Raw genomic sequence first — 26,260 nt, forward strand, 5'->3', positions numbered from 1 at the left:
TTGAAGGCCTTCCACTTACTAAGTACACCTTTGCCAGAAAACACCCTTTCCCAATCCATACTTGCCAGATCATTTCTGATACCAATAAAATTGACCTTTCTCCAATTTAGAATCTCAACCCACAGACAAGACCTGTCTTTTTACATACATAATTTGAAACTAATGGCATGGTGACCACTAGATGCAAAGTGTTCCCCTACAGAAACTCTTGTCACCTGCCCTGTCTCATTCCCTAACAGCAAATACCCCAAAGACACTGGACGAAAGATCCAGCGTGTGGATGTGCAGATCGTCAGCCCTGGCAATATTCTTGTATCTTGTATTCAATGCATGTCCAATGAGGACAAGTGTCACAAGCTGTGCTACGCTAAGGGATTTATGGACATATTCAATATTCCCATTCTATATCCCTCCCTTAGCCTCACCTGTTACGTTATACATTTGCCCAAATTAAATAGATCACTCACAGATTTGCAGAGGGGTGGGAACCGAAGTGAAGGGGAAGAAGATGGGGCTGTTGATACACGATTAGTAACAGCTTGTAAGGAATTTATGAGGAAGGATAGGCAGATGATAGGACAAAGAAGCACTCAGCCAGACGGTTTGAGAATTGTCTATTTTAATGCAAGGAATATCAGGAGCAGGGCAGATGAACTTACAGAGTGTGGATGAATACGTGGAACTTTGATGTTGTGGCCATTACAGAGACTTAGATGTCTCAGGGGCAGGAATGGCTGCTGAGTGTGCCAGGCTTTAGATGTTTCAAAAAGGACAGGGAGGGAGGCAAAAGAGGTGAGAGAGTGGCACTGCTAATCAGGAATAATGTCAGGGCTGCAGAAAAGAAGGAAGTCATGGAGAGATTGTCTACTGAGTAATCATGGGTGGAAGTCAGAAACAGGAAAGGGGCAATAACTCTACTGGGTATTTTTATAGAGACCCCAATAATAAAAGACATTGAGGAACAGTTAGGGAGGCAGATTCTGCAACAGTGCAATAATAAGTTGCTGTATGGGTAATTTTAATTTTCCTAATACTAACTGGCATCTCCTTAGAGCAAGGGGTTTAGATGGGGTGGAGTTTGTTAGGCATGTTCAAAAAGGTTTCCTAACAGAATATGTCAATAAGACAACTAGAGGGGAGGCTGTACTTGACCTGGTATTGGGAAAGAACATTGTCAGGTGTCAGATCGCTTGGTGGGAGAGCATTGTTGGACCTAGATAAGTGTGAAGTGGTTCATTTTGGCAGGTCAAATTTGCGTAAAGAGGGCCCATAGGATCATTGGGGACCCGAGTTACCTCAACCACAATCTATTCTAGCTGCTTTTATTGAGAAATATACCTGATATAATCATTATATATACCTGAACTATAATCACTATGTATTAGCTATTTACTATACTATGTAATCACTTCTAGGTACCGAATATTAATATGTATTATTTTACTAGGCACATTTTGTTATGTGTTGTTTTCACTAGATACTTTGTACTCTCTTAGCTGCATATTATGGCACTTACAGTACACCTGCTTGTTTTGCAACACCATTAGCTGCGATGTATCCCATGTATTACACTCAGCCTTTGTTTAGTACGAGATAACGGTGGCAGACAGGATGCTGCAAGCAGGAATGTACTGTGAGGGAGGCTGTCTGAAAAACATAATCTTGGCCACGAATAAGGCCCCAATGCGAACGGGTGAAAAACAATGGTGACGTACCGCGGGCTAGGCAAAAGCGATTAATTAATTCATATATAGATGATATGCAACTAAAAATTGATTGGATATGCTAATAAAACCGAAATGTAAGTGAGATAAGAAATTACTATAAAGAATGCTGTACACCGGAGCTCGGTGGGCTTTCGGTGACAAGTTCGTTGATTGCCTCAGCCTTTGTTTGCAAATAAAGGTTTAATTTTCTTGAAGAATTGTCTGTGTCTCCAAGGCATTTCAAGTAACTACGACAAAACTGGCGACCGCGAGCAGGGTTGGAAAGAGACCCACGGAAAAGAAACGGCAGATTGGGGACGCTTCCCAGTCCTCTAGGGACACCCATAAGGCTAACAGAATTAAGGGTGCACCCAAACAAAAGGTAAGCGCTTTTTGCGACAATTTGGACTAAGAACTCTGTTGGCTTTGGGGAGGTCTTGGAGTCTCAGAAGTGTGGAACCACTGCCGAAGGGTCTCTCCGGTCCAAAGAATCCGGCAGAATTGGGGGTTAACAGAGGAGGCTCAGAGGATTGATCAAGAACACTGCAGTGAGGGTAAGTACAAATAAGTTAATAAGAAGTTAAGTTAAGAAAAATTCCACGTGGTGTTGGTAAATCCCTGTGGATACCGCTTCGCACAGAGCGAAGGGCTCTGAGGCCAGGGTAAGGAAAAGTAGAGTAAATCCCTGTGGATACCGCTTCGCACAAAGCAAAGGGCTGCACGGGCAGGGTAAGGAAAAGTAGAGTAAATCCCTGTGGATACCGCTTCACACAGAGCGAAGGGCTGCACGGGCAGGGTAAGGAAAAGTAGAGTAAATCCCTGTGGATACCGCTTCGCACAGAGCGAAGGGCTGCACGGGCAGGGTAAGGAAAAGTAGAGTAAATCCCTGTGGATACCGCTTCGCACAGAGCGAAGGGCTGCACGGGCAGGGTAAGGAAAAGTAGAGTAAATCCCTGTGGATACCGCTTCGCACAGAGCGAAGGGCTGCACGGGCAGGGTAAGGAAAAGTAGAGTAAATCCCTGTGGATACCGCTTCGCATAGTGTGAAGGGCTGCACGGGCAGGGTAAGGAAAAGTAGAGTAAATCCCTGTGGATATCGCTTCGCACAGAGCGAAGGGCTGCACGGGCAGGGTAAGGAAAAGTAGAGTAAATCCCTGTGGATATCGCTTCGCACAGAGCGAAGGGTTGCACGGGCAGGGTAAGGAAAAGTAGAGTAAATCCCTGTGGATACCGCTTCGCACAGAGCGAAGGGCTGCACGGGCAGGGTAAGGAAAAGTAGAGTAAATCCCTGTCGATACCGCTTCGCACAGAGCGAAGGGCTGAACGGGCAGGGTAAGGAAAAATAGAATAGAATTAGAGTAGAAAATCCTCATGGATACCGCCTTAAGAGATAAGGGTCTGAACAGACGAGGTGCAAAGAGCAAGTTCTGTGGGTACCGCTCTGAATAGAGGTCTGCACGGGCAGAACAGAATAGACTAGGCGTAGAATTAGAGTAAATAATATTATCCAGTAAACAAACTGTGAATCTCTGAAATACCTTAAAAAGAGAGAATAACATGACAGGTGAAGGAACGGCAGTAGAGATTCTGAGCAAAAAATTCCCGTTAATTAAATATGAGATCACAAGAACTTCAGAAAAATGGGAAAAAAGAACCAAAAACCTGGTCACAAAGTGGCCAAGAGAAGGAACGTTTGATATAAGTTTGTGCGAAGAAATGGAGGGATTAATTAAAAAATTACAAACCAAAAGATAAATCTAAGAAAAGAGGGCAAAAAAGAGAACGAGAAATGGAAGTGCTAAAACTCTTCAGAACGGAGGGAGAAAGGCTGAGGAGGACAGGTAGAATATTGATTACAAGCGAGGAAGACACTAAGGTGCTGGAAAAACAGCCTGTTAGAGAGAGAGGAGGGTACGGTGAGAAGCTGGCTTCAGCTCCGTACCCGGATGCGAAAGAAACAGAAAAACCCCCTCCCTATAATGAGGAAGGAACCCCTAAGCAGTGCCCCCTGCTGACGGGAACAATAAACATGCAGGGAGAAGTCCAAGTTTGGGATAATGAGGAGGAAAAAAACAATACGAGAAGGAAAAAAGCGGCGATATAGAACGAAATAGAGGGAGAAAAGATAAAGATAGAACAGGAAAGAAGGGAGATGGAAAGAGTAGTGGAAAGGCTACACCAGCTGAGAGAGAAGAAGGATTATGAGGAGTATCGGTTATACTGTAGAGACAGACAGACTAGAAGAGAACAGGAATCATCTAGACAGCAAGAATGGAGTGAGTTGAGAGGAAGTTGGAGGAAGGTAGGAGAGAGAGTTTGGAGGAAATATGAGAGAGGACGGAGAAGCAGATATTGGAGATGGAAGAGGGGACTAGAGTGGAGAAGGAGCAAGGAAGAAGGTATACCCCAGGAAGGTATGAGTGGCAGCCAGCAATAGATAAAGAACCAAGTGAGGAAGGAAGCTTGATTACATGGAATGGGGAGAAGGAAATGCTGCCACTGCTGGTAAAGGGATCAGGACAAGTACAGTATATCCCTTGGGGATCCCAGGACCTGGAAGGGCTGAAAAATACTCTGCCTAGTCTGCACGAGGGGGCAGGAAAGTGGATTAGAGCCTTTGAGGAGGAAACAACGGGACGATTGTTGGCTATGGGAGATCTGAAGGCACTGCTGATAAGATTGATGGGAACTTCCAAGTTGAAAGAACTGATGGAGATGGCTGGCTTACAGAATGTGGATAGTCCACAGACTGATGGGGCTAATTTTGGTCCAGTGAGACAAAGGGTATGGCAGGCCCTCAGGAAGCTTTATCCACCCAGAGTAGACCCTAAAGCCTTAAAGGGGGAACTACTGGGAGACACTGAAAACCCAGCAGCCTATGTAGAAAACCAGTTGAAAAAGTGGAGACTGGAGACTGAGCAAGAGGTGGAAAATAACTTGTTTCTGAACTCACTGTTCCGACAGAGCATTTTGGATGCAATGCCTCCGCAGGTCAAGTCTAAATTGGAGGAGGTGGTTGGGCTGTCATCACTGACCCCACAAGCACTCAGTGATCACGTAGTCCACGCAGTGGAGAAATATCGGAGAGACAAACGAAAGCTGGCTGAGCAGCAAGAAGAGGTGCAGTGAAAGCTATTGCAAATGCAGCTCGAAGAACTGAAAAAGAAGGACAAAGACAAAAGCAAAAAGATGCTGCCAGCCATCACTAATGTGAGTACAGCCATTACACCATTAGATGGAGGAACCGGTCATTCTGTCAGTCAAGGGCCAGAAAACCCCATGCCAAAAATGAATGTCTCCGGCGGAACATTTCCACAGATGCCCTATTGGGGACAGAATAGAGTTAAGCAACAGCCCAGATAGGACTGGAACTCCCAAGGAGGGGGGCAGAGGAGTTATGGGCAAAGAGGATTAGAGAGGAGACGGGGGAAAAGAGAGGCAGAAAGATTGTGCTGGGGATGCAGCCAGCCTGGACACATGAAGAAAGACTGCCCATTTAAACCATGGCCTGTCTCATATCAGCAGGAGCCGATGGCAAGGGAGCCACAGTTTGGCTACATGCCAGCTCCTGGGGGTATGAGCGGACATGTAAATCCCTATGCAAGGTATTAGGGGTGCCCCGAGAACTCGAGTGGGAAGGGACATTACCCAATGATAACGAGGGAGGCAGAGGAGGAACCTATGGTTCAGGTTATGTTAGAAGGGCAACTGACACCAATGATGATAGATACTGAAGCCACATACACTTGCGTACAGCCACAGTATGCCCTTCACCTTCCCATGTCAGGAAAGTTTATTAAGACGGTAGGGTTCTCGGGGAAAACACAGTTGACACAGTGCACGGCTCCAGTGCATTTGAAAATGGGAAATAAAGGAATTGTCTTACCAGTACTAGTATCTAAAGGAACTCCGATTAATTTGTTAGGCAGAGATGCTTTATTGAAACTGGAATTAAAATTAGAATGCACCAGAAATGGGTTAAGTGTGGAAAGAGCAGGGGCTCAATTGATAGTGCAAGAAGATAAGAGAGCCAATGTTTTTTGGATAGGGGACATAGAAGATCAGATCTGGGATACCTGGGAAAAGTGGAAACAGGGTGTGCAGGCCATATTACCTGAGGCTGTAGCGCCCAAATCTGAGTTACATTGTACAGTAATTTTCGATGAGGCTCAGAATAAGGAGGTAGAGAGGAGATGGAACATGAGGACAGGTATTCGACAACACCTAAAAGGGGAAGCCATAGTAATTGGGAAGCAGGGGGCAGCCCTGCAAGTCAGGTGGAATACCTTCTTGAAAGAATGGTACAGGATACCGGAAGCTGTACCCCACATAACCTTGCTGGTAAATGAGGGATACCAGTCTAAAGACTTAGGACCCATGGTAAAGCAGGTAAGCACCGTAACCGTTTGGAGAAAGGTTATGCCTGAGGTATGGATATCCGGAGACAACAACTACATTAAGATAGGGGTAAACATAGATGTGACAGGAACTATGAAGGAAGTTGAAGTAACTCCTCAGCCACACATGCCGCTGTTGGGGCAGGCAAGGGGTCGGCAGAAAAATAAAATATTGGACAAGTTGCCATCTATTCTGTGGTCGCAACATGACACGGACGTGGGGAAAATAGAAACAGCCAGTCCGGTGGAGGTAAGGTTAAAGAAAGGAGCAGTTCCACCTAGGAGACCACAATATCCCTTAAGACCGGAAGCAGAGGAAGGTATAGCGCCGACAATACAGGGACTGTTTGCGGCAGGAGTGCTTAAGAGAGTAAACAGCCCCTGCAATACTCTACTGTTGCCTGTCCCAAAAGCGGACAGGTCTAAATGGAGACTGGTGCATGACTTACGAGCAGTGAATGAGGTAGTGGAGGATTTGGCAGCAGTGGTCCCAACTCCACACACACTGCTGACTAATATCCCGCCAGAAGCTAGCTACTTTTCAGTAATTGATTTGTGTTCGGCTTTCTTCAGCATTCCCCTAGCCAAACAGTGTCAGTATTTGTTTGCATTTACATACAGAGGCAACCAGTACACCTACACTAGAATGCCACAAGGATTTAAGCATTCACCACATGTTTTTAATAAAGTATTGAAGGAAGATTTGGATGGCATTTCGTTGGAAGTGCCATACTGATACAGTATGTGGATGATTTGTTGATTTGCTCTGAAAGTGAAAAGCAGTGTGAACGGGATACTGTGATACTTTTAGAGAAACTGGCGTATGGAGGGCATAAAGTATCTAAGAAAAAGCTGCAATTTTGTAAGCAGCAGGTGGAATATTTAGGAAGGATGGTATCTAAAGGCGTAAAGGCAGTAGCGCCGAGTCAGATTGAGGCGATAACGAAGGCTCCAAAGCCCCAAACAGTACGGCAGATGATGACGTTTCTGGGAATGACAGGATATAGCTCAGATTGGATAGGAGAATATGCTGAGATTGTGGCACCTTTGAGAAAGATAATGAAAGAAGCAGGACATACAAATTTGAAGAACGGCTTACAGTGGAATGGAGAGGCGGAGATAGCTTTCAATACTATTAAGCAGGAATTGCAGTCAGCACCAGCATTAGCTTTGCCCGACTACGAGAAGGTTTTTCATTTGTATGTATCCAACCGACAGGAGGGTTATGTCACAGCGGTTCTAACACAAGAGACAGGCACAGGAAAAGCAAAGCAGCCAGGAAGGCGTCTGGGTGTACATCAGTTATTATTGCACCCCAGGTAAGCCTAGAGCCGGAACCCATGATAGAGGACCTGGTTGAAATGCAAGGTAGGGCAACGTTGGCAGAACAGACAATGTGGAGGCGACGGGGGGGGGGGGGCTAAGCAGAACTTAGAAGGCCTGTGGAGCACAGAGGATGGTTTGTGGGTAGCTCCTACTCCTTTGTTGACTATCCTAATTTCAGAAGCACATGGAGTGGACCATTGTGCAAGGGGGGAAGTAATAAGGAAAATAAAAAAGGATGGTTTCTGGTCGCCTTATTTACAGGCTTCGGTAGACTATATGTTAGCACAGTATGAGGTTTGTGCACAGAATAATGTTCGAAGGGGGATTGCAACCCCAATAGGTCACATACCCGTGCCTGAAGGACCATTTCGACATTTGGTGATCGACTACGTAGATATGATAAAGACGGTAAGAGGAAAAAGATACATTCTGGTGGTAATTGACAGGTTCAGCAGATGGGTAGAGGCAATACCCTCGAAGGATCAAGGGGCAGGAACAGTGGTAAGGTTCCTGACAAATGAAGTGATCCCAAGGTTTGGAATACCTTCGGAGATTAGCTCGGACAACGGTTCGGCCTTCATCCAAAAGGTGGTCAAATTGGTATTACAAGTACTGAGAATAAAACAAAGGTTTGGATGTGTGTACCACCCACAGTCACAGGGCATGGTGGAAAGAATCAATGGCACTCTGAAGGCCAAACTAAACAAAATTTGTGCAGACACTAAACTTAATTGGGTCGATGTTTTACCGTTAGCATTGATGAGTTACCGCATGCAAACTAATCGAGTGACATGCCTGACACCGCATGAGATGCTCACTGGGAAGCTATCATACCTGTGATACGGGTAAGCAAAAATGTTGAATGGATAAATTATATATACTACATTCAACAGAGATTCATCAACTACACTGACGATGCACTGGAGGCCTCAGGGCAACAGCTGGATGCAACTAGCAGGATGGCGTGGCAAAATAGACAGGTACTGGATTGGCTTTTGGCAGAAAAAGGGGGTGTGTGTGTGTGATGTTTGGAGATCAATGCTGCACTTTCATACCGAACAATACTAGCCCAGAAGGGTCTTTCACCAGAGCAATGAATAAATTAAAGGATCTGCAGAAGGAGGTCAAACAGAATGCAGGATTTGGGCATGTGGTTTGACTGGTTAGAAAGCAAACTAGGGGGATGGGGTGCGTGGCTGATTAAATTGGCAATGACTGCAGGCATTGTGCTGATAAGTTGTGCATTTATTCTGTGCTGTTTTTTTTCCATGTCTCAAGACTTTGATAATGCGTGCGACAGCAAAACAATTCCCGATGCTCCTGGAAATTGTTGAATCTGACCCTAGACAAGGAGAAAAGCCGATGATGTACTGTTACAGTCTGCATGATGCATCAAACGGACTGGAAGGTGTTAATAATGTGGACACTAGTCTGTAAGGGTGTCTGAGTCTTTTTTCCTATCTCAGCTACGGAGGGACAGGTTTTTGGCTCAACAGCCTAGGATAACAGAGAGAGATCATTTTGAGCTCCGAGTATGGAAATTGTAGTTGACCCAAATTTGGGATTAAAATGCCGGACTTTATTTTGGCTTTGGTGCACAGCCTCTGAGTGTTCTCTTTCTGTGTGAGACCCTGTGGGTCTCAAAGGGGGGATTATATTGAGAAATATACCTGATATAATCATTATATATACCTGAACTATAATCACTATGTATTAGCTATTTACTATACTATGTAATCACTTCTAGGTACCGTATATTAATATGTATTATTTTACTAGGCACATTTTGTTATGTGTTGTTTTCACTAGATACTTTGTACTCTCTTAGCTGCATATTATGGCACTTACAGTACACCTGCTTGTTTTGCAACACTATTAGCTGCGATGTACCCCATGTATTACACTCAGCCTTTGTTTAGTACGAGATAACGGTGGCGGACAGGATGCTGCGAGCAGGAATGTACTGTGAGGGAGGTTGTCTGAAAAACATAATCTTGGCCACGAATAAGGCCCCAATGCGAACAGGTGAAAAACAATGGTGACGTACCGCGGGCTAGGCAAAAGCGATTAATTAATTCATATATAGATGATATGCAACTAAAAATTGATTGGATATGCTAATAAAACCGAAATGTAAGTGAGATAAGAAATTACTATAAAGAATGCTGTACACCGGAGCTCGGTGGGCTTTCGGTGACAAGTTCATTGATTGCCTCAGCCTTTGTTTGCAAATAAAGGTTTAATTTTCTTGAGAATTGTCTGTGTCTCCAAGTCATTTCAAGTAACCACGACACTTTCACCTGGGAAATGGTACCACAGCATAAAAGCCAGGACCAACAGGCTCCAGGACAGCTTCTTCCATCAGGTCATCAGACTGATTAACTCGCGTTGATTTGAGTGTACTCTATATTACATTGACGGTTCTATTTATTATAAATTACTATGTTTGCACATTTAGACATAGACATAACAAAGATTTTTACTCCTCATGTATTGAAGGATGTAAGAAATAAAGTCAATTCAATTCAATAATATTAATGGCAAGACTCTTGGCAGTGCAGAGGACCAGCACCAGCAACATCTTGAGGTCCATGTCCATAGGACACTCAAGCTGCTGCACAGGTTCACAGTGTTGTTAAGAAGGCGTATGGTATGCTGGCCTTCAGTAACTGTGAGATTGAGTTCAAAAGCTGGGAGGTAATGTTAAGCTATATAAGATCCTAGTTAGATCTCACTTGGGTGTTCTATGTTTGGTTCTGGTCACCTCATTACAGGAATGATGTGGATACTATAGAGAGTGCAGAGGAGATTTACAAGGATGTTGCCTGGATTGGAGAGTGTGCCTAATGAGAATAGGTTGAGTGAACTTGACCTTTTCACCTTGGAACGACAGAGGATAAGAGCTGACCTGATAGAGGTGTATAAGATGATGAGAGGCATAGATTGTGTGGATAGCCAGAGGCTTTTCCCTAGGGCTGAAATGGCTAACACAAGAGGGCATAGTTTTAAGGTGCTTGGAAGTAGGTATAGGGGGGATGTCACAGATAAGTTTTTCCACAGACAGAGTGGTGGGTGCAAGGAATGCACTGCCAGTGAAGGTTTTAGAGGTGGATACAACAGGGTCTTTTAAGAGACTCTTAGATAAGTACATGGAGCTTAGAAAAATAGAGGGCTATGCAGTAGGGAAATACTAGTAAGTTTCTAGAGTAGGTTACATGGTCGGCACTCTGGCCTGTAATGTGCCATAGATTTTCTATGTTCCTATGTCAGGAATAACTCCACCTGACATAGCAGCTGATTTATATTCTGCCTTGGAGATGCCTCATTACCAACTACAGCATCAATCTACATAACATATCCTCAACTTTCACATATATTCCACTTGTGCATGTAACAAAAGACAGCAGCAATCCAGCAGGTACACCTGGTTTGCCAGGGCAATTTGGAACTGCAATGATGAGGCTAAGGAAAATGAAGTTGGTATACAACTAGATGCAGTGTGTAGTAAGGACTATACGGAAGGACAGGCAGATGACAGGCAAAATTGCAGTCAGAGGGGTGAACTGAAGTGTGACGTGGGGGCAAAATCAAAATGGTGATGAATGCACAGCTGGAAGTGTTATATTTGAATGCTTGCTGTACACAGAATAATGTAGATGATCTTGTAGTGCAATTAGAGATTGGTGGGTTCATCAATGTGGGTATCACTGAGTTGTAGCTGAAAGAAACTCATTGTTGGGAGTTTAATATCCAAGGGTACACTTGTATAGAAAGCACAGGCAGGTAGGCAGAGAGGGTGGTGTGGCTCTTTGGTAATAAATGAAATAAAATCCTTAGAAAGAGATGGCGTAGGATTGGAAGATGTAGAATATTTGTGGGTAAAGTTTTAAAAAAAGGGTAAAAATAAATACACTGATGGGAGTTATATACAGGCCTCAGAACAGTAGCCAGAATAAGGGCTAAAAATTACAATGGGAGATAGAAAATGCATTGTCAAAAAGGCAATGTTACAATAGACACAGGGGATTTCAATTTGTAGGTAGATTGGGAATATCAGGTTCGTGCAGGATCTCCATAGAGGGAATTTGAAGAATGCCTATAAGATTTCTTTTTTAGAGCAGCATGGTTAAGCCTACTGGGGAATCAGCTGCTCTGGATTGGGTGCTGTGTAATGAACAGCATTTGATTAGGGAGCAGAAAGTAAAGAAACCATTAAGAGGCAGTGATCATAATATAATGGAATTCATCGTGCAATTTGAAAGGAAGAAGATAAAGTCAGATTACTGTGGAGTAAAGGGAATTACAGAGACATGAGAGAAGAGCTGGCCAAAATTGATTGGAAGGGGACACTAGCAGGGGTGAAAAAAACAATGACTAGAGTTTCTGGGGACAATTCAGAAGGCACTGCAAAGAAATAATATTCTAAACAGAGGATGAGGCACCTGTGGCTGACAAGCCAAGTTAAAAATACAGCATAAAAGCAAAAGAGCAGGCACACAATATAGCAAAAATTAGTGGGAAGTTACAGGATTGGGATGATTTGCAAGACATTACTTCCTACAAAGCAAAACCCAATAGCATGAATGGCAGTGATGCTTCAATACCAGAAGAACTCAACTACACACGCTTTGAAAGGGAGAACACAACTACTGCTGTGAAGATCCCTGCAGCACCTGATGACCCTGTGATCTCTGTCTCAAAGACTGATGCTAGGCAAAGAGAGTGAACCCTCGCAAGGCGAAAGGTCCAGATGGAGTACCTGGTTTGGCTCTGAAAACCTGTGCCAACCAACTAGCAGAGTATTTAAAGACATTTTCAACCTCTGTTACGGGCTGGTTCCCACTTGCTTCAAAAAGGAAACAATTATACCAGTGCCTAAGAATAATGTGAGCAGTATTAAGGACCATAACCTGGTAGTTATGAAATGCTTTGAGAGGTTGTTCATGACGAGACTGAACTCCTGCCTCAGCAAGGACCTGGACTCATTGCAATTTGCCTATCGCCACAATAGGTCAACGGCAGATGCAATCTCAATGGCTCTCCACATGGCTTTAGACCAAATGGACAACACAAACACCTAGGTCAGGATGCTGTTCATCGACTACAGCTCAGCATTTAATACCATCATTCCCATAATCCTGATTAAGAAGTTGCAGAACCTGGGCCTTTGTACCTTGACTTCCAAACCGGAAGACCACAATCTGTGCGAATTGGTAATAACATATCCTCTTCACTGACGATCAACACTGGTGAACCTCAGGGGTATGTGCTTAGCCCTCTGCTCTACTCTCTATATACACATGACTGTGTGGCTAGGCATAGCTCAAATACCATCGATAAATTTGCTGACAATACAACCATTGTTGGTAGAACCTCAGGTGGTGACAAGAGGGCGTACAGGAGCAAAATATGCCAACTAGTGGAGTGGGGCTGCAGAATCAAACCTGGCACTCAACGTTAGTAAGACAAGAGAGTTGATAGTGAACTTCAGGAAGTCTAAGACGAAGGAACACATACCAATCCTCATAGAGGGATCAGAAGTGTAAAGAGTGAGCAGCGCCAAGTTCCTGGGTGTCAAGATCTCTGAGGATCTAATCTGGTCCCAACATATCAACGCAGCTATAAACAAGGCAAGATAGCGGCTATACTTCAATAGGAGTTTGGAAGAGATTTGGCATGACAACAAATACACTGAAAAACTTCTATAGAAGTACCATGGAGAACATTCTGACAAGCTGCATCACTGTCTGGTATGGGGCGGGAAGGGTCTACTGCACGGGACCAAAAGAAGCTGCAGAGGGTTATAAATCTAGTGAGCTCCATCTTGGGTGCTAGCCTACAAAGTACCAAGGTCATCTTTTGGGAGTGATGTCTCAGAAAGGCAGTGTCCATTATTAAAGACCTCCAGCACCCAGGGCATGCCCTTTTTTCACTGTTATCATCAGGTAGGAGGTACAGAAGCCTGAAGACCCACACTCAGCGATTCAGGAACAGCTTCTTCCCCTCTGCCATCCGATTCCTAAATGGACATTGAACCCTTGAACACTACCTCACTTTTTAAAATATAGAATATTTCTGTTTTTTTGCATGATTTTTAATCTATTCAATACACATATACTGTAATTGACTTACTTATCTATTATTATTTGTTTCTCTCTTCTATATTATGTATTGCATTGAACTGCTGCTAAGTTAACACGGAGCTTAGAAAAATAGAGGGCTATGTGTTAGGGAAATTCTAGGCAGTTTCTAGAGTAGGTTACATGGTCAGCACAACATTGTGGGCTGAAGGGCCTGTAATGTGCTGTAAACTTCTATGTTCTATTAGTAATGATTTTTCAAGAATCCATTGATTTTGATGTGGTCCGGAGGAATATAAAGTTGATAAATGTCACTCTACTCTTCAAAAAGGGAGAAAGGCAGAAGAAAGGAAATTACAAGCCAGTTAACCTGATTTCATTGGCTAGGAAGATGTTGGAGTCCAATTTTAAAGGTTCCTGTTTATTTGGAAGCACATGAAAAATAGACCAATGTCAACATGGTTTCCTTCAGGTGATATTTTGCCTGACATAACTGTTGGAATTCTTTGAGGAGAAAGACAAAGGAGAATCAGAGGATATTGTTTACTTGGATTTTCAGAAAGCCTTTGACAAGGTGTCGCACTTGAGGCTGCTGAACAAGAGCCCAGAGTATAACAGGAAATATACTAGCATGGATAGAAGATTGGCGAACTGTCAGGAGGCAAACATTGGGAATAAAGGGGGCCTTTTCCAAGTGGCTGCTAGTGACTTGTGGTGTTCTGCATGGCTTGGTATTCAGACTACTTCTTTTCACATTATATGTCAACAATTTGGATAATGGAATTGATGACTTTGTGTCCAAATATGCGGACGATACAAAAACAGGTGGAGGGGCAGGTAGTGTTGAAGAAGCAGTCGGTCTGCAGAAGAACTTAAGACAGATTGAGAGAATAGACAAAGTAGTAGCAGATGGAATACAGAGTAGGGAAGGGTACAGTCATGTACTTTGGTAGAAGGAATAAAGGTGTGGACTGTTTTTTTTAATCAAAAAGCAGAGGTGGGAGTCCTCATGCAGGGTTCCATAAAAGTTAACTTGCAGGTGCAGTTGGTGGTAAGGAAAGTAAATGCAATATTGGCATTCATTTCAAGAGGACTAGAATTTAGGATTAGCATATAGTAGAGCAAAGATTAGCAGAAGTTAGAGAATTGGGAAGCATTTAAACACCAACAGAAGGCAACTAAAAAATGTCATTAAGGTAAAGGTGGAATACAAAAGCTAGCCAATAATATTAAAGAGGACACCAAAATTTTTTTCAAATACATAAAGTGTAAAAAAGAAGCGAGAGTGGATACTGGACCACTGAAAAATGATACTGGATAGGTAATAATGGGGGAACAACAAAATAGTGGTCAAACTGAATAAGTATTTTGCATTAGTCTTCACTGTGGAAGACACTAGCAGTATAGAGGAAGTTCAAGGTGCCAGAAGTCATGAATTGTGTGAAGTTACCATAACTAGAGAGGTGGTGCTTGGGAAACGAAAGGTCTGAAGGTAGATAAGTTACACGGACCAGATGGTGTGCAGCCAGAGTTCTGAAAGAGGTGGCTGAAGAGACTGTGGAAACATTAATCATCTTTTAAGAATCACGAGACTCTGGAATGGTTCCAGAAGACTGCAAAACTGCAAATGTCGGTCCACTGTTCGAGAAGGGAGAGAGGTAGAGGGAAGGAAACTTTCAGACAGTTAGTCTGACCTCAGTGGTTGGGAAGATGATGGACTCGATTACTAAAGATGAGGTCTCAGGGTATTTGGAGGCACATGATAAAATAGGCTATGCAGGATTGTGTACTTGGATTTTCAGGCGGCCTTTGACATGGTGCCACACGTGAGGGTGCTTAACAAGATACGAGCCCATGGTATTACAGGAAAGATGCAGCTGATTGGCAGAAGGCAAAGAATGGGAATAAAGGGGGCCTTTTCTGACTGGCTGCTAGTGACTAGTGATGCTCCACAGAGATCCATGTAGGGACCAACTCTTTTTACAGTATACATAAATGATTCAGATGCTGGAATTGATGGCTTTGTTGCAATGTTTGCAGATGTCACAAAGATAGGTGGTGTGCCAGGTAGTTCTGAGGAAGTAGATAAATTCACCACTCTATGGCTAAAGAAGTGTCTTTGCACTTGTTTTAAATGGATGCCCCTCTATCCTGAGACTGTGCCCTCTTGTCTAAGACAACTTCACATCTACTCTGTCTAGGCTAGTGGTCGTCAACCCGTCGATCTTTGAGACTTTCCCAGTTGATCCCAACAAAAAATAAAAAATAAATACACAAATACTGTTGAGATTGTTTCTGGGTTGCGGGGTTTTAGTTCCGTTCTTTCTGTCCAGTGCGCATGCGTATAGCTCTCCCGCACTACACAGTGTAATTCAGTGGTCCCCAACCAACGGGCCACGAGGAAACGATATGAGTCAGCTGCACTTTTCCTCATTCCCTGTCAGCCCACTGTTGAACTTGAACCCACGCAAAATCATCAGGCGACTAAATGCCGTGATACCCTTGCGCCAGGGATCACCGGTTGGCCTCGGGCGGCCGGTGGGAAGTGCTGTCGCTACTACCCTGGAGCGTTGCCTCTGAACCTGTTTAGCACACCGAATGTTCGTGGGGAACCTGGTGCTAAAATATTCGCAGACGACCTAATTCGGACTCAGTGTTTCGTAAGTATCAGAGCAGCTACCGCGCTGCGATCTACTGAAACAAACATTTGTCGGCCGATAGATCCGACAAGGGGGGCGGGCGCTCTGTCGCACTCCCCGCTCGGTCGGCCGCGCTCTCCGGACTGTGACTGCCGCGGCCCCGGTACGGGGACGTCTGGCCCTGAACTTGTCTTCTCACCCCACCCACGACCAGCCGCACCTGGCCAAGGCGTCTGGCAGTGGGCGGGCGGGAGGCTGAGTTCAGGCCCAGGCGCTGTCAAATGAGGCAATGTCTCAAAACTGCTTCAGTACCGAGTCCAAGCACCCAACACCTAAAGACGAACCCGCTGAGTTTTCTCAGCGGAAAAAACATGAGCAAGCGGGACAGAAGCCGAGAGCCGCGAAAACTAGAATAGACTGGACATAAGGAACCTGCTTCGAGTATCGCTGTATTCCGGTCGTGTTTAACAAATCCTCCCCGCCCCGTCGGCCGGTCTGCAAGAATATTATCAATATTAAACCGGTCCGCAGTGCAAAAAAAAGGTGGGTACCCCGGTGTTTATATATTATTTCTACTTCCGGGCTGCAGGGTTTTACTTCCGGTCTTTTCTGCCCTGGTGTGCATGCGTGTAACTAATTGATGTGGGGTCGATCTTGCCTTTTACTCAGGCAGAGGAAGGGGATCTTGGGCTTAAAAAGGTTGGTGACCACTAGTCTAGGCCTTTCAATATTCTAAAGGTTTCAATGAGATTCCCCCTCCCCCACATCCTTCCAAATTCCAGCAGGTACAGACCCAGGGCTATCAAACATTCCTCATATGATAACCCTTGCATTTCCAGATTCATCCTTGTGAACCTACCCGCACCCTCTCCAATGCCAGCATGTTGTTTTTTAGATGAGGAGCCCAAAACTGTTCACAATACTCAAGGTGGGGCCTCACCAGTGCCTTATAAAGCCTCAGCATCAGAAAGTAGTCTGCAGATTTATTTCTTCTACCAAAGTATATGACAATGCATTTTCCAACATTGTATTTCATTTGCCACTCTCTCGCGCATTGTCCTAATCTAAGTTGTTCTGCATCCTACCCGTTTCCTCAACACTACCTGCTTCTCCACCAATCTTCGTATCATCTGCAAACTTGGCAACAAAGTCATCCATTCCATCATCTAAATCACTGATATAGAGCAAAAAAAGAAGCAGTCCCAACACCGACCCTTGCGGAACACCACTAATCACTGGCAGCCAACCAGACAAGGATCCTTTTATTACCACTCGCTGCATCTACCAATCAGCCAATGCTCTAACCATACCAGTAAATTTCTTGTAATACCATGGGCTCTCGGTAAGCAGCACATATTAGCACCTAGTCAAAGGTCTTCTGAAAATCCAAATATACATTCACTGCATCCCCTTTATCTATCCTAGTTGTAACCTCTTCAAAGAATTCCAACAGGTTCGTCAGGCAGGATTTTCCCTTCAGGAAACCATGCTGACTTTGTCTTATCGTGTCCTGTGTCACCAAGTATTCCAGCACCTCGTCCTCAACAATTGACTCTAACATCTTCCCAACCACTGAGGTCAGGCTAACTGGTCTATAATTTCCTTTCTGCTGCCTTCCTCTTTTTTTAAACAGGTATATGGAGGAATTTAAGGTGGGGGGGTTATATGGGAGACAGGGTTTGAGGGTCGGCACAACATTGTGGGCCAAAGGGCCTGTAATGTGCTGTACCATTCTATGTTCTACGTTTAAAGTTTGGAGTGACATTTGCAACTTTCCAGTACTCCGGCACCATGCCAGAGTCCTATGATATTTGAAAGATGATTTCTAATGCCTCCAACAATCACTATCGCCTCCTCTTTCAGAATCCTCGGGTGCAGTTCATCTGGTCCAGGTAACTTATATAGCCTTAGGTCTTTCAGCTTTTCGTGCACCTTCCCCCTTGTTATAGTAACTGCACTCATTTCCCTTTCTTTGCGCCCTTCAACATTAGGCACACCGTCAGTATCTTCCACAGTGAAGGCTAATGCAAAATACTCATTTAGTTCATCTGCCATCTCCTTGGCTCCCATTATTTCTCCAGCCTCATTTTCTAGCAGTCCTATATCCACTCTTATCTGTGATTTTTTTAAAAACATACTTGAAAAAGCTTTTATTATCCACTTCGATATTGCTTGCTATCTTGCTTTCATATCTCATCGGTTCCCTCCTAATGATTCTTCTAGCTGCTCTCTGTAGGTTTTTAAAAGCTTCACAATCCTGTCTTCCCACTAATTTTTGCTTTGTTGTGTGCCCTCTGCTTTGCTTTTACATTAGCTTTTGACTTCCCTTGCCAGCCACAGTTGTACTATTTTGCCATTTGAGTACTTTTTTTGGAATACATCTATCCTGAACTTTCCTCGTTTCCCCCCAGAATTCACATCATTGCTGCTCTGCTGTCATCCCTGTCAGCAGTTCCTTCCAACTTACTCTGGCCAACTCCTCTCTAACACCACTGTAATTTCCCTTACTCCAATGAAATACTGATACATCAGACTTTGCTTTCTCCCTATCAAATTTAAGTGGAACTGAATCATATTGTGATCACAGGTTCCTAAGGATTCTTCTACCTTAAGCTTCCTAATCACCTCTGGTTCATTACATAACACTCAATCCAGTATAGCTGATCCCCAAGTAGATTCAACAACAAACTGCTCTGGAAAGCCATCTCAGAGCCATTCAACAAACTCACTCTTGAGCTCCAATATCAATCTGATTTTCCCAATTGACCTGCATGCTGATATCTCCCATGACAACCTTAACATTTCCTTTTTGATACACCTTTTCTATTTCCTGTTGTAATCTGTGGTCCACATCCCAGCTACTTTTGGGAGGCCTGTATATAACTGCCATTGAGGTCCTTTTACCCTTGCAGTTTCTTAACTCAACCCACAAGGATTCAACATCTTCCAATCCTAAGTTACATCTTTCCACTGATTTGATACCATTCTTTACCACCAGAGCCATACCTCCCCCCCCCCCCCCCCCCCACGCTGCCTCCCTTCCCTCTCATACGACTTGCAACTTTGGACATTAAGCTCCTATCTACAATATCATACCTGACAATCAGTAATAGCGCAATAAGATCGTCCACCTAATTTCTTTTACTTCGTGCATTAGGATATAACATTTCAAGTACGGTATTGCCACCCTTTTTGATTCTACATCCCTAATGCACTGATACTCACCCTGCTGGCTATAATCCTATAATCTGCCTGCCCTTCCTGACAGCCTGACTGTATGTAATCTTTGCTTTTTTACCTTCGGCCCCATCCTGAGTCCCTTCACTCCAGTTCCCACCATGCAGTCATATTAGTTTAAATTCTCCCCAACAGCTTTAACATTCGGTAGACTTCAATGAGATTCCACGCCCCCCCCTCCCGCAGTCTTCTAAATTCCAGTGAGTACAGGCCCAAAACTGACAACAGTACTCCAGGTGCAGCCTGACTACAGTTTTATAAATCCTCAGCATTATCTCCTGGCTTTCATAGTCTATTCCCCTTGAAAGAAATGGCAACATTGCATTTACCTTCTTTACCACAGGCTCAACCTGTAAATTAACCTTCTGGGACTCATGCACAAGGACTTCTAAGTCCCTCTCCACCTCTGATGTTTGAACCTTCTCTCCATTTAGATAATAGTCTGCACTATTGTTCCTTTTACCAAAATGCATTATCATACATTTCCCAATACTGTATCCCATCTACCATTTCCCATCTGCCACTTTTTTGCAAATTCTTCCAATTTCCAAAAGCCCTGCTTCAACTGGATTGCTTCATCAGCACTACCTACCCCTCCACCTATCTTTGCATCATCCGCAAACTTCGCCACAAAGCCATCAATTTCATTATCCAAATCATTGACAAATAGTGTAATTTATGACCCACGGCCATAGTGGGGTGTGTCAGGAATGGACAGGAGGAGGAGTGCAGGAAACTGATACAGGACTTTGTGATATGGTGCAACTCAAACTACCTGCGTCTCAATATCACCAAGACCAAGGAGATGGTGGTGGACTTTAGGAGATCTAGGCCTCATATGGAGCCAGTGATCATTAATGGAGAATGTGTGGAGCAGGTTAAGACCTACAAGTATCTGGGAGTACAGTTAGACAAGAAGCTAGACTGGACTGCCAACACAGATGCCTTGTGCAGGAAGGCACAGAGTCGACTGTACTTCCTTAGAAGGTTGGCGTCATTCAATGTCTGTAGTGAGATGCTGAAGATGTTCTATAGGTCAGTTGTGGAGAGCGCCCTCTTCTTTGTGGTGGCGTGTTGGGGAGGAAGCATTAAGAAGAGGGACGCCTCACGTCTTAATAAGCTGGTAAGGAAGGCGGGCTCTGTCGTGGGCAAAGTACTGGAGAGTTTAACATCGGTAGCTGAGCGAAGGGCGCTGAGTAGGCTACGGTCAATTATGGAAAACTCTGAACATCCTCTACATAGCACCATCCAGAGACAGAGAAGCAGTTTCAGCGACAGGTTACTATCGATGCAATGCTCCTCAGACAGGATGAAGAGGTCAATACTCCCCAATGCCATTAGGCTTTACAATTCAACCGCCAGGACTTAAGAACTTTTTAAAAGCTATTATTAATGCTTTTTGAGATAGTGATTTAGATGCATATCATATTTTTTACTGAGTTAAGTATTGTATGTAATTAGTTTTGCTACAACAAGTGTATGGGACATTGGAAAAAAAGTTGAATTTCCCCATGGGGATGAATAAAGTATCTATCTATCTAAAAGCAGTGCTCCCAACCCTGAGTAACACCACTGGTCACTGTCAGCCAACCAAAAAAGGCCCCCTTTATTCCCACTTGCTGCCATCCTGCTATCCATGCTAGCATCTTTCTTGTAATACCACAGGAGTTTATCTTGTTAAGCAGCCTCATGTGTGGCACCTTATCAAATGCCTTCTGAAAATCCAAGTAAACAACATCCACTCTCTCTCCTAAAGTAGGCGTAGTGAAGATATCTCCCATAGTGGGGGAGTCTAGGACCAGAGGGCACAGCCTCAGAATAGAGGAACATGCATTTAGAACAGAGATTTTTTTAGGGCTGTGAATCTGTGGAGTTTATTTCCACGGAGAGCTGTGAAGGCCAAGTCATTGAGTATATTTAAAGCTGAGGTTGACAGGTTTCAATTAGTTGGGGCATCTAAAATTATGGGGAGAGGACAGAAGTGCAATTATGAAGAAAGCACTGAGGGCCTCTACTTAAAAGTTTACGAAGAATTAGATGAAGGCATTGAGAATAACATCAGCAAGTTTGCTGATGATACTATGCTAGGTGGTAGTGTGACATGTGATGAGGATGTTAGGAGAATTCAGGGTAACTTGGATAGGCTGAGTGAGTGGGCAGATACTTGGCAGATGATGTTTAATGTGAATAAGTGTGAGGTTAACCACTTTGGGAGTAAGAACAGGAAGGCAGATTATTATCTGAACGGTGTAGAGTTAGGTAAGGGAGAAATACAAAGAGATCTAGGAGTCCTTGTTCATCAGTCACTGAAGGTGAACGAGCAAGTGTAGCAGGCAGTGAAGAAGGCTAATGAAATGTTGGCCTTTATTACAAAGGGAATTGAGTACAAGAGCAAGGAAATTCTTTTGCATTTGTACAGGGCCCTGGTGAGACCACAGCTGGAGTATTGTGTACAGTTTTGGTCTCCAGGGTTAAGGAAGGACATCCTGGCTATAGAGGAAGTGCAGCGTAGATTCACAAGGTTAATTCCTGGGATGTCAGGACTGTCTTACGCAGAGAGGTTAGAGAGACTGGGCTTGTACACGCTGGAATTGAGGAGATTGAGAGGGGATCTGATTGCAACATATAAGATTATTAAAGGATTGGACAAGATAGAGGCAGGAAATATGTTCCAGATGCTGGGAGAGTCCAGTACCAGAGGGCATAGTTTGAGAATAAAGGGTAGGTCATTTAGGACAGAGTTAAGGAAAAACTTCTTCTCCCAGAGAGTTGTAGAGGTCTGGAATGCACTGCCTCGGAAGGCAGTGGAGGCCAATTCTCTGGATGCTTTCAAGAAGGAGCTAGATAGGTATCTTATGGATAGGGGAATCAAGGGATATGGGGACAAGGCCGGAACCGGGTATTGATAGTAGATGATCAGCCATGATCTCAGAATGGCGGTGCAGGCTCGAAGGGCCAAACGGTCTACCTCTGCACCTATTGTCTATTGTCTAATTGGCATGAGATCTGAAACGTCGACAAACTTCTATGTAATCGTGGTGATGAATATATTGACAGAGCCTGGTATGGAAACACCAATGCCCTTGAATGGAACATCCTACAAAAAGCAATGGATACGGCCCTGTCTATCACAGGTAAAACCCTCCCCACAAAGCAGTATCACAGGAAAGCTGCAACCACCACCAAGGACCACCTACCACCCAGGTCAGCCTCTCTTTTCATTGCTGCCATCAGGAAGAAAGTACCGGGGCCTCAGAACTCAAAACCATCAGGATCAGTAAGTTATTACCCCTCAACCATCAGGTTCTTGAACCAGTGGGTCAACTTCACTTGCCCCATCACTGAACTGTTCCCACAACCTCTGCACTCACTTTCATGGATTCTTCATCTATGATCTCATATTTATTCCTTTTCTCTTTATTATTGTTTTTTCTATTGTATTTGCACAATTCATTGTTCTGCACATTCATTGCTTGTCCACACTGTTGGATGTGATCTTTCACTGATTCTATTATGGTTCTTGGATTTACTGAGTATGCCCACAAGAAAATTAATCTCAGAGTTGTATATTATGACATATATTGATAATAAATGTACATTAAAAATCAATGATGTAAGACTTACTGGCCCCTTTTCTGACTTATACAAACTGCCCTTCTTGAATATGGAAACATTTACTATTTGAATATACAGAGCTCTCATACAACTGTGCTGCTCTTAAAAGCCCATTATGAGGTCATTCTTAACTTTGGCCACTAACCTCTATTATGAGTCAACCTATAGCCAAGGAAATGATGGGCCTCCTGTTAGGCCGCTTGAGGTGACTTATTTTTTATTATTTATCTTATAATGTTTGTATACCTGTACACTTGTAACGGTACTGTGACACTGTAATTTCCTTTGGGATCAATATCTATCTATACAGGTCACTGGGAAACTCCACTGCACACTTTGCTCCCATCTGAAAATTCTTTTACTCCTATCACTTACGATATTTAGTCCATTGCTCTATTGAAGCTGCTTATGGATCCATTTATTCTAACATAGTAACAAATCTATTATGTGCACTTCATCAATATCACCTGCATCTCTCATTCAACATCCACTACTTAAAAATATCTACGTTTTCCCTCCAGCAACTCCATGGTGCCTTTATTTAATCAATCCATGCTATCCAAGTAATTACAACTTGAACTTTGTAGATGTTTCTCCACCACAGTTTAAAATGTATTTTAGAACATTTTCAACTTTCTAACTCCCATGACGGTCCCAAACCCGGCTGCAAAAGGAGAAAGGTTGGGCTTGGATCAAGCAACCCCACCTCGTAAAAACCCAAAGCTCCAGAAACGTCAACAGAACCTCCAAAAACCTCATCTTCGGAGATGGGCTCAACCTGGGATAACTTGAAAGACTGACCCAGGCCAGAGGACTCTGCGAACTGCTGTTGGCCCCTAATGCCCAGTAGGGGTGTTGGGGTGTAAGTAGCTCCCAGACACCACATATTTGAAAAAAAAAACGAGTAAACGTTTCTAACACTGATTTTCCTGATCAGAACCACGAGAAAAGCCCTCATGGAACTCCATGAAAGCACAGGTCCATGTTGGCTCCGGACGGAGCAATGGGAGAAGCGCGTGTGGGAATGCGCGGCCCAGCTGCCCACCTACCAAAATCCCCACGGCCCCCGGCTATAACCACTCGCTCTCCTCTCTTTCCCCCCCCCCCCAACCCCCGCCCCGTGGCCATGGGGCCTCGCCGCCGAGGGCGAGGCGCACGGCCTAGTCCGCCACACGGTAGCCAAGCGCTGAGACGCAGCTACGGTACCAGCCCCAGATAAGGATCCCGAGCTCCCTGGCGACGAGGCAACGAGTTACCGAAGACCCGAGCGAATCGTTCCCCTTCACTCACTTGTCCTTCTCGGTACCGAATATCGACGCCAGGTACTCCGCCATCTTCAGCGCCGCTCGCCTACGTCACCCTCCTCAGCTCACGTGACGTACCGGCCCAGAGCGCGCGCCGATGTGCATCACGTGTCTGCGACTGCCCGGCGGGAACAGATCACGTGCCCCTGAACAACCTATAGCAGCCAACCCTGGTTCTTCTCTGGCGTTGATTGGTTGGGCGTCGGATTCCTGCGATGGCGCGGTGGGGTTCGGCTTTGGAGCTCACCGACCTTTCCCGGTTTTTTCAGTCAAATGGGGGTTATGATTTGACTAGGAGCAGTTCTCCCGAAAAGTTTTCTTGGTCTTCCAGACCTCAACTTGGCCTCCACCGTTCCTGTTAACTGCCATTTCTTAATTACATTACAAACTGAGGAAATGGCTACCTGAAAAAGCTTTGCTATCTTATAGCCTTCTCCTGCTTTGTGGGCATCGTTTATTTTGATTTTCAGAGTGCTAGGCTGTTGCTTAGAGGAACCCATGGCTGCTGATTGTTGGAACAAGGTTTGAGGAGTCAGGGTATTTATAAAGCTTTGAAATTTGCATCACCTGGCCTTTCCTAACGATGACTGTGAACAAGCCATATCCCTACCAAGCTAATTATGGTCTGAGACCTTGGTAAAAGTTATCTGAGAGCTCAAATCTCTTGGGGTGCCCAAACTTTTGCATGGTGCTCCTTTCCTTTTTTTCACTCTATAATTGTACAAAACAAAAATAATACACCAATCTTGCTTAAAATGTTGAAAAGAATGTTTCATCTTTAACTTTATGACTTTTGGAGATCAGTTCATCTTCTACTCACTTAACTATTCACAGTAATAGAAATTTTGACCGGGGTGCCCAAACTTTTGCATGCCACTGTAGATAGGACCCTGGTCAGACCCCACTTGGAATACTGTGTTCAGTTTTGGTCACCTCACTACAGGAAGTATGTGAATACTATAGTGAGAGTGCAAAGGAGATTTACAAGGATATTGCCTTGATTAGAGAGTATGCCTTATGAGAATAGGTTAAGTGAACATGCTTTGTCTCCTTGGAGCGACAAAAGATGAGGGGTGAATAAGATGATGAGAGGCATTTACCATGTAAAAAGCCAGAGGCTTTTTCCCAGGGCTGAAATGGCTAACACCAGGGGGCATAGTTTTAAAGTGCTTGGAAGTAGGTCCAAGCAGATGGAGGTGGATATAATAGGCTCTTTAAAGAGACTAGTAGATAAGGTACAAGGAGCTTAGAAAAATAGAAGGCTATGTGGTATGGAAATTCTAGGCAATATTGTGGGCCGAAGGGACTGTCATGTGCTGTAGAGTTATAATTCCCAGACCTCACGAAGCCCACATTCTCCACAACAGTTATAAAACATTGGGTCGAGCACCACATTCCCACAACTGACTGCCAGTCCACGCCTGCGTGCATAAGTGAAGGCTGAGTTTTCTAAAATGGAAAGACTTGGCACTTTATGCCGGTCAAATAGCCCCTGGGCTTCCCCCCTCCATGTGGTCCCCAAGTCTGATGGTGGTTGCCACCATGTGGTGATTACTGATGCCTTAACAAAGCCACCACCCCACACATCCAAGAGTTTTTGGCACATTTAGCCAGAATATTAATTTTTTTCAAAGTCAGTCTAGTTAGGCACTACCATCAAGTGCCTATGTGCTCGGAGGACATTCCCAAAATGACTGTGATAACTGCGTTTGGCCTTTTTGGGCATGTCGTTTGGACTGAAAAATCCAGCAAAGACCTTCCAACGGATGATGGACTCTCTATTAAAAGACTTTCATCATAGATAAGAGGCGTACACCTGAACATATTTCAGTAGGTCACCTTAACCCAGCCTGCCAAGATTTGGAATATTCTGCTGTCATGACCCTGGCGTCACAACATGACCATGAGAGTGTCAATGCACTTCTGAACAAGCCAGAGGCACTTGTTCCTCCACCC

At 44.2% G+C, this 26,260-nt stretch overlaps 1 protein-coding gene and 1 long non-coding RNA gene across 8 annotated transcripts in view; one reads left to right on the plus strand and one right to left on the minus strand.

Moving 5' to 3' along the window:
• The window catches only part of u2af1 (U2 small nuclear RNA auxiliary factor 1), a 90,336-nt gene extending 65,915 nt beyond the window's left edge, over positions 1–24,421 (minus strand). For 4 of the 5 annotated variants that reach the window (XM_073044740.1, XM_073044738.1, XM_073044742.1 and 1 more), the window contains exon 1: positions 24,291–24,421. In XM_073044740.1, the coding sequence (XP_072900841.1) occupies positions 24,291–24,334 (44 nt within the window). In that variant the 5' untranslated portion in view covers positions 24,335–24,421. The remainder of the gene's footprint in view (positions 1–24,290) is intronic. The other variant, XM_073044743.1, reaches the window with a different exon arrangement.
• On the plus strand, positions 1,306–9,684 carry LOC140727442 (uncharacterized). 3 transcript variants are annotated; one of them, XR_012098858.1, is made up of 4 exons: positions 1,306–2,260; positions 4,698–4,916; positions 8,323–8,409; positions 8,708–9,684. It is a non-coding gene; the product is annotated as an uncharacterized lncRNA (long non-coding RNA). The 3 variants fall into 3 exon arrangements; XR_012098856.1 differs by having other exon boundaries at positions 1,307–2,260; positions 4,671–4,916; XR_012098857.1 differs by having other exon boundaries at positions 1,307–2,088; positions 4,671–4,916.
• Positions 24,422–26,260: the final 1,839 nt, after the last annotated feature.

This window comes from Hemitrygon akajei, chromosome 5 (assembly GCF_048418815.1).
Source record: "Hemitrygon akajei chromosome 5, sHemAka1.3, whole genome shotgun sequence".
Lineage (NCBI taxonomy): Eukaryota > Metazoa > Chordata > Chondrichthyes > Myliobatiformes > Dasyatidae > Hemitrygon > Hemitrygon akajei.